This window comes from Strigops habroptila, chromosome 3 (genome assembly GCF_004027225.2).
Source record: "Strigops habroptila isolate Jane chromosome 3, bStrHab1.2.pri, whole genome shotgun sequence".
Lineage (NCBI taxonomy): Eukaryota > Metazoa > Chordata > Aves > Psittaciformes > Psittacidae > Strigops > Strigops habroptila.
In genome coordinates, this window is record NC_044279.2 from 15,951,866 (window position 1) to 15,965,120 (window position 13,255).

Consider the following 13,255-nt stretch of genomic DNA (forward strand, 5'->3'; position numbering starts at 1 on the left):
TCCTCCCCCACAAACAACCCATAAATTCACTGGAGGGTTTTGTTCTCTTTAGAATGATACTAAACCTGCATAATATAATAGATTTATGCACTGGAATAACCTTTCAGATGAACAAAAGCAGAAGTTTGGATTAGGAGTAGCTAATTAAGATGACCTTCCAGCCTTCATGTCCCTGGAGAGACATCTTTTCCACAATTATAAGATAATTATTGCAGATGGACAGTTTTCTCTTTTCCAAAGCTGAACTATTAAACAAGTTAAAAATATAATGGACACTTATAACTCTTAATGGAGGTGATGCTGGAGCTAGATAAAGTTGAACAGAACTTTGCTTTTAAGGTAGGGATTTAGCAGGGACTTTTGTTTATGAGGCATGGAAGAATATGTTTTTTTCACCAGCACTATAGCTATCAGAGGGCTTACAAGTAAATCAGGCAACAAATTCAGGTTTAAATGAGCTTAAACATGCCTTTAAAGAAATTGGCCATTTGGGTAATTTTTTTGGTTGAAAGAAGTTTATTTGTTAGACTGCTATACATTTTCATTGAAATTCACTTAAGTTACTGCACAAGCTTTAAGTGAATGGAAGAACTGTTTCAGTGTTTTTTTCCATTTTGTTCCATAACCGAAAGGTTCTGCCTTAAGCAGAACCTGAGGCAATAACATTTCCTGAGAAAAAAAGTAAAGAATTCCCTTACTCTGAAATGTCTGCAGTCTTCCTCTGTTCTAAATAACACAAAGCGGATCGCTGCTCCCAATTAGGGACATATTGCAAAGTGCACTTATCTTCTTTCATCCCAGTTGACTGTGATGAGCAAAGTTGAATAGTATCTCTTCATTCACTGGCATTTCAGAGTACTCCTAACTTTATTATTTACTGGCATGGCGGGCCACCCTCTTTCCCAAGGGAAGATTAGGCTCCCTTTCAATGAGCTTGGTGGCCTCCAATGGCCATCCTGAGGCAGAGAAGCTGGTGGTGTCAATGCCACTGGCAGAAATAGGAGGTGGTGATGACCCCAAGATTTAAAGTGGCAGCAAGGATGAGCTATGGGATATAAAATCCTGTGGTATTCACACCTGGGGAAAACATTTGGCTCCACAGGCATGTGTTAGTTGGGTTGCTCTGCACCAGACTGGTATAAAACAACTTCATCTGACATCATATCCAAAGGGAGGAAGGGAGGACTAACAAGGTCCTTTTGAGGTTGTGTCCCAACTTCAAGCCCTTTGAGAAATTTGTTCCTTTGGCACTGAGCTGCTGATGCCAGGGCAGATGGAATGAGGATTGTCTTGGAGGAAACCCAGAGGTGTCCAAGTGTGAGAATGCCCAGCGTAGCAGAGACCTCGGCAAGGGGGAAAGTAAAAAGCCAGTGCCTCTCTAAAATCATTTCAACATAAAATGTCTCATAAAGAATAAAAATTAGGGTATTTAATAACTTCACATTACTTTTGCCTTATACAACAAATACTCGTGACGTATCTTTAATGGCTTTTCCTAAATTATGTGCTCTCCACTCTTATTAAATTTTAATGCTGTTTTCTTCCAATTTTATTGCAATCTGCATTGAGAACATAATCCAGATTTTTCCAACAAATAGAAAAGTAATTGTTACCTTTGGGATTTTGATAATGGAAATGTAATCACTGTTTTCAGGACCCTTTCATAACTAAGGATGAAGAACCAGGCACTTACAGGCCTTATGACCTTGGAGAGGAAATGGGAGTCTGGGTGAACAACTCTGATGGCGTAACTCCTGCTGTCGGCAAGGTTGGTTTATTATATTGTCTCATGTATTTGGTCTAGTGCTGCTTCAAAGTGATAAAGCATCTGTGTAACAGAAATGAGAAGATAACCAGGTGTCATACCTGTGAACTCTAGGCCTTGCCCCCCGGAGATTCGGTGTTTCCTGACTACACTAACCCCAGGACAGTGGAATGGTGGACCCAGATGTGTCTGGAGTTTAAGGATGTCCTTGACTACGATGGGATCTGGATTGTATGTCTCCTTATATTTGCCCTCCCTTCTTTTAAAAAGAGAAAATGAGGCTTTTGACATGTGTCTTACTCTCTTTATTAAAGGATATGAATGAACCATCCAATTTCTTAGAAGGCCAGTATCCTGGATGTGCTGTTAATGATATCAATAACCCTCCTTATGTTCCTAGTAAGTAAAGTTTCCTTCACAATCTTTTTTTATAACCCTGGATTAGCTATTTCTTAGAAAAAAGAAATCCATCTTCTTGTTTTCCATTTTTCCAAGCCCGTTCTTGTGCATTCAGTTACATACTTGTTCAAGATTTCACTGGCTCCGTTTTGGTGGAGTATCAAACAGAGGCCACTTTCCTCTGTCAGTAGGGCTGCCTTGTAACAGGACTAGAACAGTGGCCTCCCCTTCTGTTCTCAACTGGTCTACATCAGAGAAAGGGCAAGATACCTATTCACAATAACAAAGTTACACAGTTATGGAAGGAGTAACCCTTCTGCCTTGCCATCACCACAACTAGTCCCAGGGATGAACAGTCTCTGCCTTTTCCACAAACCATGGCAAGTAAGGTGGCATTCCCTGATTCAATATCTTTTCTTACTCTTAGGAAAGGAGTTTTCATTGCCTTACTAGAAATGGGCTAAAAATAAGTTTAAAAATGCCCAGGCCTATGGGAGACTGATGGGAGTGAGAGCGCCTCTTCCAGCAACCAAGTTAATGACATGCTCATTCTTCCCCAGGAAGCCATAAGTACTTACAATTAGTGCCAGTGGTCCTGGCAATTAATCCAGTCAACATTTCCCCAGGAAAGCCCAGCTGCCTGAGCAATGCTAATATGCAGCAGGAAGTTGATAGATAAATGAGTTATTGACAGTGAAGTACTGAAAATGTCCCTCTTTTCTCTTCAGGCTGTTGTACTGTCATGTGAATTCTTCATTTTATTTATTAAATCTCATTTCTTTTCAGTCTGGATACAAGAGAAACATCAACATAACAAAAGCATGACAAAATATTATAAAAATATTGTAAATTATTGAAACCAGAAGCCAAGCTTTTAATTGTGGTTTGGTGTTTGCTCTCTTTTTGGGGAAACCGCTGATTGTAACAGTTGTATACTGGCTCTGTGCATCTTGTCACTGGCCAAAGCCTGGCAACTGATGAGAGATTTCCACCTTTGCCTTAAGTTACCTCCATTTTTGTCAATGGAGCTGCAAAAAAAGGTGTGAGACTTTGGGCAAGATGGCTGAAAGAGCAGAGCTCCCTTTATCCTCACAAATAAAGGACTGAGGCGTGGACCCCTAAAGAAGCTTCTGAGCGATGAAACTGAGTTTTATGACAACTAGTGTTGATAGTCTGAGCCATTATAGAGGAGTCAGACCTAGAGACCTAGATAGCGACATGACATGTAAGAACAGTGAGAGATGCTGAAGACAGGCGTGTTCTGAGCCCAGCTTCTCTCTCTGACTTGCTCTTTCTTGTGCATGTATGCACCTACTTCTGCTCGTGACTCACAGTGTTAGAATCATATCATAGAATCATAGAATGGTTTGGGTTGGAAGGGACCTTAAAGATCATCTAATTCCAACCCTCCTGCCATGGGCAGGGACACCTTCCACTAGACCAGGTTGCTCCAAGCCCCGTCCAACCTGGCCTTGAACACTGCCAGGGATGGGGCAGCCACAACTTCTCTGGGCACCCTGTGCCAGTGCCTCACCACCCTTATAGTAAAGAATTTCTTCCTAATGTCTAACCTAAATCTACCCTCTTTCAGCTTAAAGCCATTCCCCCTTGTCCTATCACTACATGCCCTGGTGAGAAATCCCTCTCCAGCTTTCCTGTAGACCCCTTTTAGATACTGGAACACTGTTATAACATCTCTCTGGAGAGCTCCCTGGTGTTGGTCTCCGTTATGCAGACAAGAGCTTAAGGCATTTTTCCCAAGGTATAGAAGATCTGTTTTCAAGCAGTGTTTAAGTGCTTTCTTTTACATTCCACTTTATGCCAACACTATATATGCCCTTGGCTGTTCAAGACCTTGACTGGTGTACGTGTGAGGTGGGACCTAAGCTGCTTAGTCCAACAAGACTTTAGGACCTTCCTGGGCTTGGCAGGGTTTTGGGGGCTCACTATTCTCTTAGGTGACCAAATCTGTCAAGTCCCAGTCTCAGTGCCTCAGGCTTTTTGTCATCATAGCCTTCAGCTTCCTTATCTAAATTATAACCACGATTACATGTAACTGTGGTTTGAACTTCTAAAAACAGATGTCCTTCAAATCAATTTTCTATAAAACACTTTATACTGAAGATAATATGCAGTTGTAAAATAACCAGTATTACTGAGGCAGAACACAAAATACTCAGAATAAGAATAAAACATGAAAATATGACTCATTTAGCAGTATTTTTTTTTTCATATCCCATTTTAACTTTATGGGGTTAATAATTAAGTGCTGCTGGAACATGAAGTGTGACTTTCCCCAGAATCTTAGTGTCTTCTTCAAAGCCATGTCAGCCAAAGTTACCTGGAAATTGCCTACAAATTAATTTATTTCTGATGCAGATCAGGCACACTGGAGTCTTTGTGTCTAAAGATCCAAACACAAGGATTCCTGCTGTGGTGGCACAGCAGAGCAGAGAGGCTAATGGGGTTTGAGGTACAGAGAAATGCATTTTGTAGTAATGAACTGCAAACATACAGTGAAGTGCGATTAGGCAGTGAGATTGCTTGCTCACAGAGAAATAGTTACAATGCTGCCTGCACCTAATTAAGCATGCAAAAGAAGAATATTTGAGAATCTACCTTCTTTTTTTGAGAAGATTTTATAACATTTTCAACTCCATCTCTAGAAATTAATACATGGGGCAAACCAGACATCTGATCTGTCCAATTCCTGCTGAATTCACATGGCATTTTCATGGAGGTTACCTGCAGAGGATGAGAATCACATTCTCTGCACCAAAAGGGCTTTGCCAGCATCTCCTTAATATGGGATCAAAGAACAGCCAGCATCTGTGCAGCCAATTTGTGCCTCATATTGCTTCCCCTTGGCTCAGCTAAAACAGTGCTGTGCCAGCGACATCAGGGCTATCCCTGACTAATACTGACAGCGGAAAGCCACCGCTGCCTCCACTGCCTGTGACCTCCTGATAGAAAGAGTTACTGGATAATCATCCGCATGTGAATATGCTCATCATAATCTGTTCTTGCTCTCCTGTGCAGCCTATCAGGCCGTAGCAGATGACAGCCTGTGGACTGCTGCACTTCATGCTTTTTCCTCCCCTGCACACCTATGACGCTCCCCACTCATCACTTACAATGCCGTCTGGGGCCTCTGGTCCTTTTATTTTTCCTGTCTTTTAGTCCTAGATGCTTCAGGGGAAGAGAGGGGCTGGAGCTGAGTTTAGGTGTGAATTTTGCCATGGTAGGGCAGAATCGTGCTGCCTACCTACATCTGCAACTGAGTGATACACAGAGGTCCCATCATTCCACACAATCATACAAGTTCCCTGGGTGCCTGAATTTCTGGGTTTGTTTTGTTTTGTTTTTCTTGCAACATTTTTGCTCTTCAGTAATATTTGTCGCTATGTAAAAGAATATGCAGGTGTGCTCTTAATTCAGCAGTGCAGAAGTTTTCTTTCTGGCTATTACTTACTGAATACATGATATCTGTACAGAGGTTTGGAATTATTGGACATAGAACTTGCAAATAATGAGCAGTGTTTAGTCAGTCCTCTCACCACCCTGAGGACACGTGCCTGTCTGCAAGCAGCTGTTCATGGCTACATGCTAACCTCTAATCAGCGCAGATCTGGCACTTCTTCAGCTTTTCCTCTTCCCAAATCCTTTGGAGTTTTCACCCCTAAATGAGTAAAAAGAGATTTGGTCTTGATCCTTGAGGTCCTTTCCAACCTGCTATTCTATGATTGATGTATGCAATTTTAGTGTTTTGTACCATTCTCAGGTGTTTCTAATAATTCCCTGGCACAGAAGACATTGTGTCCCGATTCCAAGACCTACCTTGGGGAGCATTATAACACACACTCTCTCTTCGGCTGGTCACAGACAGCACCAACTTTCAAGTAAGTTTTCTAAGCATTTTAAGCAGATTTCAAGTGATTGAAATACATTTTAAAAGCTGCTAATGATACCTGGCAAATCTGTAATAGCATCTAATAAGAAACAAACAGCCCCATGCTTCATTTTACTGTTTGTCATTTAGTAAGAAGTTTCAAGAAAAGAGAATCTTCAAAGAAGGAATAAAATCTTTTCCAATTTTACTTTTCTTAGCTGAAATAAGGATCTACTTGTAAGGCCTAACTCTTCAGCTGCTGCTTTTGTATAACTAGAGCAAGATGTTCCTATCTTCCATTAGAGATGCTCGTGTGCAGCTGCTGCAGAAGCAGCCCTGTGTGGAGTCAGGGGAATCTTTCCATCCCTCCACTCTGTGGCCCAAGCAGAGGAGTTTCTATCACTGCCAGTGAAGGATCTCAATGGTGCAGCTTCCCCAGCTGCCCCTGGTTCCTGGCAGGCAACGCTCTGCCTTTTGGCTTGGGGCTCAGTCAGTCCAGGAGGGCACAGCTGCATTGCAGCACAGTTGCTGTCAGCTACTGTAAAACTCATTTTGCATCTGGGAAGCACTCAGAACTAGTTTATGCAGGCAGACTATTGCTGTGAAACTGGAGTGACAGTGGAAAGCTAGCTGCTGGATTAAATCAAATGGGCAATTCATGCTTTTTCCAGCAGAGACTGAGCTAAACCATGCATAAGTTTGGTACCACAATGTAAGTGCCAAAGCAGGGGTACTTGTGCTGGCTTATTTCAGTATTTAGCACTCGTTTTCAGCAGTTGTATTGTGATAGCATCCAGAGGACATGGCTAAGTGAGTCTACTTATGGTGCTGATGCACTTGTATTTTATATGCCAAGCCTACAGGGAAGAGAAGCACTGGGTGAAAACCAGGAGCAGTTTGCCAGCTCCTGTGGGCCTGGCTGAAGAGCAGTCCAGCTTTCAAGAGAAGGAGCAAGAAAGCCCTCGAACCCTGGACCTCGCTGGCCACCCAGCCCAGCTAGGATGCATGGGACTTAGCATGGTTTTTTGGCCCCTAAGCCCCCATTTCAGCAAAGATCCTCCCATCGCTGGTCTCTCCACTGGGATTTGCCCTCTGTGTGCTGGGGTCCACATAACCATACACTGTCTTGGTAAAACTGTTCGAATAGAGGCTCTCTTTTTGAGCTGTTGGGGTTTTTTTAGTTTTATTCAGGCTCTGTGCCAGCAAAGCCAATTGTCTGGGACAAACCTTGTGAATTTAGCAGGAAAAACTCCATGTGCTGGCACATCTGACAGCGTGCACACTGTCCCAGCTGTCCTAACCCAGACCAATGCCATTGGGATGATTACTGCTGCATGGCTCCTTGCAGCCTCCCACAGGGCTGTGAACCTTCCCCATTCCTGCAGCACTTGCTTCCAGAGCTCCTTCTAGAAGAAATATTTTGCTCAGCCAAATGTAGAGAGTCCTTCAAGGCTGGAGAACTCCACTGAAAACATAAGCAGAGGCTGGATTCGCTGCAAAGCTGGGAAAATTCGATGAAGAAGTTTTCATACAAATTCATTTGGGTTTCTCAAACACATTTCTTTTCAAGGCTGGTTGTAAACGCTTTCTGCATTTGCTCTTCATGAATAATATACTAAATTAAATTACTGACAGGAATATTTAACAAACCAGCCTCAACTGCAGGATATTAGTTGAAAACAAATGACAAGTTCATAATCACATAAGGAATTATTCTAATGTGGCCAGAGAATAGGAAATGTGTCTTCTGACCCATGTCAAATGGCTTGAATTTGGGTACATGTACTAGCAGCAATCAGCTTGTGCATAGCTTAACGCGAAGAGCTGTTTGCACGTGATATTCTGTAAATAACTTCAATCAGCAAATACATATGACAACATCAGGGCCTGTTCAGCAATGGTTCACACCAGACTGAAATTCATTCAATAAATTACTTGTTGCAAATTGTTTATGCAGATCTGGGTCATAGTTGAGTTGATCCCGTGTTGCCCTCATTAGCACCTGCATTTGCAAATGGAGCTAAGGACTTGTGCTGCACAGACGGAGGAGAGGACTCATACTCAGGACATCCATGAAATGGCTCCAAAATGCTGTTTATACAAAGCACATGGTGTATTGTGGGGTTATTGGGCCCAGCAGAGTACCAACAACCCAGAACCATCAGGTCCTTCATGGTTTAAGTATTGTACCTCTTGCTGCATATGGCCCGTAAGGTTAATGTGTTTAGGCTTGCATGAAACCTGTTGGGTGTTTTGCTTCAGAAAAAAATGTTGAAGCATTTTAAAGGCTCTGCATCATTACAGAACCAATAAAAAATATTGGCCATTACAAGTACAGATGAAAGAGCTCTTGATCAAATCTCATTAAGGAAACAGGGAAGGAGGTGGATGGTGAACAACATGATTAATATTTCATGGTAGGATTTCCTGAAGAATCTAAGTTGCATTGTCCAAAATGGCTTAAAGCACAGCTGAATTTGAGTTCCTGCAATATATAATATTGCAATATGTACTTACATACAGAGATTATCCTATGTTGAGGAATTTCATAGCAGATTTGTTAATAAGGCATGTTGCACTTCATTTATTTTCTAGAGATACACCAAAATTCTTTTCAAAGGGCAGGGCAAACTTCATTACACCACTAATTCTGTAATAAAACCTCATATATCAAACCATGACAAGAAACCAAAGGAAATACTACAGGCATGGGGTGACATTTTGAATAACTACAGTTTTGTGTTCTATATTGATTATTTTTTTTTTATGGTGTTCAGATTTTGGGTTTGTTTGTTTGTTTTTACTTTTAATTCCAGGATATTAGAACTTTATTTGCCAATACAATTCTCTAAACCAATCCTTTACTGGAAAAAATACACATTATACTGTTTTTTAGAACCTGTAGGACACTAAATTAACTGTACTAATACTAATACAGAAAGGAAATGATGTTTCTGTTTTTCAATTTGAGACACTATCAAGAATAAATTAAACCTGAATTATTTTTAGAAAGACAAAAAATACCCAACCAAATTGTTTTGTGGCTCAGATAGATTTTAGTTTTTTATTTTGGCCACTGAGTAAAATTTACCATTGTTTGCAGTTTTACAGCCACATTTTCATTTGACTTGGGATCACAATAATAATTGTTCCACAAATAACACCCTTTCAGATAAAACTGCTGGAAAGCTCAGGTTAATCATACGACTCTTTCAGTTACCATTCTTATTTTAATAATCTTGTTGCATTTCTTCACAGTGTTGTCCAGCAGGCAACTGGAAAGCGAGCGTTTGTCCTGACTCGGTCTACGTTCGTTGGCAGTGGGAAGTATGGGGCTCACTGGCTGGGCGACAACTTCTCTAGGTGGAAAGACATGCACCAGTCAATCATTGGAATCCTGGAATTCAACCTCTTTGGCATCCCCTTTGTAAGTCTGGTGTCCTTCAGGCAGTTGCTGGCTCATACGTAATATCACTTTAATTCAAATGTTTTCTGAAACAAGCTGCTGGAGATGGCCAGCAGTAATGGCCTCCACAGCATAAGGAACTGCAGATTAAAAAAAGCTAACTTCATCAATCTTGGCTGGCTGAAGAGAATGAAAAACAGCACTGAAAGATTTGGTTTAAATCACTACAGGCCATCCAAACCAGATCTCTTTATATTATGTATTCTATCATTGAGTTCCCTCCATATATTTCTGATTTTGCAAGCTGGGCTGGAGAATTTGTAGAATTACTGAAATATGTTCAGATCTTCCACAGTGATGTTAATGCTCCAGGAGCCAGCACAATCTCAGTCCCAGAAAAATTCATATCATTATGGAACATTCTTATAAAGCTGCCAAAAATAGGTATCTCTTACCAAAAAATGTTTTTATTAACAAGCTTCTCATGTGAGGCCTCAGTTACAATCACAAACACCTATCCAATGATGTTATTTTTTCCTCAGGTTGGTGCTGATATCTGTGGGTTTAACGAGAACACTACCTATGAGCTCTGCTTACGCTGGATGCAGCTTGGCTCTTTCTACCCATTTTCCAGAAACCACAATTCAGAGGGAAATAGTGTAAGTAAATAAAGTTACACAAGCTGTAGCCTAGGCTTACAGTAATGGCAACGATGATTTATATTGCCTCCTCAGAAATGTACCTGCCTTTCTCAGGGGAGCTGGAGTGGCAGGTGAAGAGGTGCTGCACTGAGGGTTGGAATTACATGGTGAAGTGTAAATTTTTCCCATCCGTCATCTAAAGATGACATAGAAACACTGAAAAAAAAAGCAGTATCTGCCATCTAAAAGCCATGCAGAAATGTGTACCATGTACTTTGAATGACAGAAAATGGTCTTCCCTGGCTGTTGGTAAGGTTCACCTCCTCCGTCTTTTATTTACCGAAGCTCAGGTTTTATCTAAGAGCCAGTAAGTGTCAGGACATCTTCCTGCTCCTGTCTTTGCTTCCTTTTTTTTTTGTTTCAGTACTTCTGTAACAAAAATGGGTACTGCAGGAAGGGGAGAGAGGGCATTGTACACCATCCTTGCTGTTTAAAAGCAAGTTTTAGACAAATGCCACAGTTAGAAACTCCAGACAAACACATGAGAACTCCAAGGATAGCCAGCAATAGCAGCAGCATTATCAGCCAGGAAGCAACGAAGACTAAAAAAGGCCAATGAGAAGGATGGAAAAGTGCAGTGTCAGTTGAGACCCATGCCCTGGCTTCAGTTTATCATAAATTCCTCTGAAGATTTGTTGCAAGTATCAGGTTGTTTCTAACTATGAACAGCTTGAAGGTCTTACGGCCTTTGTAAGTACTCTGTGTTTATCTGCAACGATGAAATGGTTCTGCTAGTTCAATAAATATCTTCTTTTTTTCCTTCTGTAAACTGCTCCATGCAATGCTGGAGCACACGTTATTAGCTAATCTTCATTTTTCTTTGCTTGGCTCTTTGAGGATGCAGATGGGGTCTGACCTGGGCAAGTGGGTAGTAATCACATATGCACAAGTTAATAACCAGGGAAAGAGCAATGGGTCTACGTGACAGGAGTTGAGTGAATGACAGCAGTAACAGAAGTTACATTTGGTTTATTTCTTAAATACGTTTAAAACACTGTGTTCCCTGAAAGAAATGAACAAGGCATTTTGGGTGACTCAGCATCACCTAGAAGTCTGACTGGTTTTTTGTGAACTTAGGCAATATTTGTACAGTGTCAGAATACTGGTAAGAATATACTGCAATTTTTGAAATAATAGAAGGATGCTCTGAAGCTCAGAGCCAGCAGGGAATATTATCAATGGCTAATTCTGATGTAAACGTAATAATGGAGAAATTCAACTTACATATTGAGCTTAATATTAAGTTAGTGTTAAAATAAAATCTGAAATATCCACTTTGCCTAATTCATTGGGATTTCAAATGGTTTAATTAATACTTTTCTTGTCTGAAAAGCACTAGATAATATAAAAAGCTTTGTTACTTCTGTTCCTTTTATGTTTCATTATCCTTGGAATTCATCATACATTGTTCAATTTTAATGAGAAAACTGAGTATTATGGGAAATTTTTGTGAAGGAGGAAGGGAGCTGTGTGACTTGTTAGCTGGCTCAGTTTAGCACTGGGGAAGGTTGGACAGGAGGAATTTAAGTAGATGTAACCCTTTGCTATATCTGCACTGCCCTGGGCCGCATGCCCTGCATGCCATCACAGGGGAAAGCCAAAGTTGCCTTGAAGTAAATCAGAAGCAGCCAAAGAGTGTAGAAAGATTGCTTAAATCTGCCTTCTTGATGGTGGGACCCAGTGTGCATGCCCTCTCTCCCAGGAGAGCATTGCTGGCAGTGAGGAGGCAAGGAGCACTGCTGATGCATGGGTGTCCCTTTAGGTCAGGGCATCCTAAAACGGTGGGCACAGGAGGAGAAATCTCATTTCTTTGTGTGGGTGAAGTGTTTTCCCTGCTGCGCACAGTGACTTTGGTTACTCCTGTTGGCTTCAGCAGGGCCATGAATTTACTTGTACTTTTAAATAGATTTGTCTTTATGTTCTTGGCCAAACTCATTATACTGTTGCCTTTGTTTTGCAGATTATCAGTCTTCCCTTCTTCCTGTGTTTCACCTTCTGTGTCCCAAAGGGCTTGCATCTCCAGGATAAATTAATTTCTAGAGACAGGGTGTCTGTTTCTGAGCACAGACATGAAACCTCAGCTCCCTGCCCGTAATGAGTTGCAGACAGCTCACATACACCGTGGTGGGGCCTGATCTCTCTGAACTCACTGGAATTTTTCATGCTGAAAAATTTGATACAAATATTACTTTGGTGATTTTTCTTATTTAAAACTTCACTTTTGCAGCATTGTGCCAGCCACAGCTCTCCTTATACTGCACACAGGTTCTCTGTTGAATTTGCAGTCCCTAGTTATAATGCTCAGTATAAATCAGAGCTTTTCCTTAACAGGCACAAGACCCAGCGGTATTTGGAAGAAAGTTTGCCAAGATAGCTCGTGCTACACTTCGGATCAGATACTCCCTGCTGCCATACTTATATACCTTGTTCTTTGAGTCTCATGTTCATGGAAACACGGTGGTGCGGTCACTGATGCACGAGTGAGTTTGGAGTCTCTCTTTTTTATCATATTTTACAGAAGTAATTGAGCTTCTACGTATAAACTAGTTGGCATCTGCTTGAGAAAAGTCACACTAATATTACTGCTTGCTCCCTCTTAAAAAGAACAGTTTTACAACAAAATCTACTCAAATTATATGCTCAAAATAACTCTTCATATATGCAACAGATTTTCATTAAAATATAACCTGTATTTTCTTCCAATGGGAAAAAGAAAAAAACTAAATAAGGAGAATTCTGAAAATTTCTTAGGCAAATATGCAGTTCTTTTTATTTTAAAAATAGGAATCATGTACCTGTATTTTCTGTATTTGAATGAAATCTGTGCTATCTGTATTCAGGTCCAGAATGCCAAGAGGGCCTCACATAGAGAAATCTCCATTTTCCAATCACCCACAGCATTTGCATTTTCCAATTTAGCACTTGCATCTGGATGCGATGTATGAAATGTACATCTGTGTCCACAAATTGCACAGACGAAACAGAGATGTTTGAGTGTAGAAGCAGGTGCAAACCCAAGATTAATAAACACAGACTGAAAAACACCTCGGAAAATGTGACTCAGATTTGGAACAACTCATTTTTTTCTGTTTGGA

The 13,255-nt window shown here is 40.9% G+C and overlaps 1 protein-coding gene across 1 annotated transcript in view; it reads left to right on the forward strand.

Moving 5' to 3' along the window:
- The window catches only part of LOC115604806 (sucrase-isomaltase, intestinal-like), a 58,092-nt gene that overhangs the window by 28,479 nt on the left and 16,358 nt on the right, over nucleotides 1-13,255 (forward strand). The window contains exons 10-16 of the mRNA XM_030478229.1: nucleotides 1,655-1,768; nucleotides 1,880-1,996; nucleotides 2,080-2,164; nucleotides 5,946-6,063; nucleotides 9,312-9,480; nucleotides 10,002-10,118; nucleotides 12,492-12,640. Coding sequence (XP_030334089.1) covers nucleotides 1,655-1,768; nucleotides 1,880-1,996; nucleotides 2,080-2,164; nucleotides 5,946-6,063; nucleotides 9,312-9,480; nucleotides 10,002-10,118; nucleotides 12,492-12,640 — 869 coding nt within the window. The remainder of the gene's footprint in view (nucleotides 1-1,654; nucleotides 1,769-1,879; nucleotides 1,997-2,079; nucleotides 2,165-5,945; nucleotides 6,064-9,311; nucleotides 9,481-10,001; nucleotides 10,119-12,491; nucleotides 12,641-13,255) is intronic.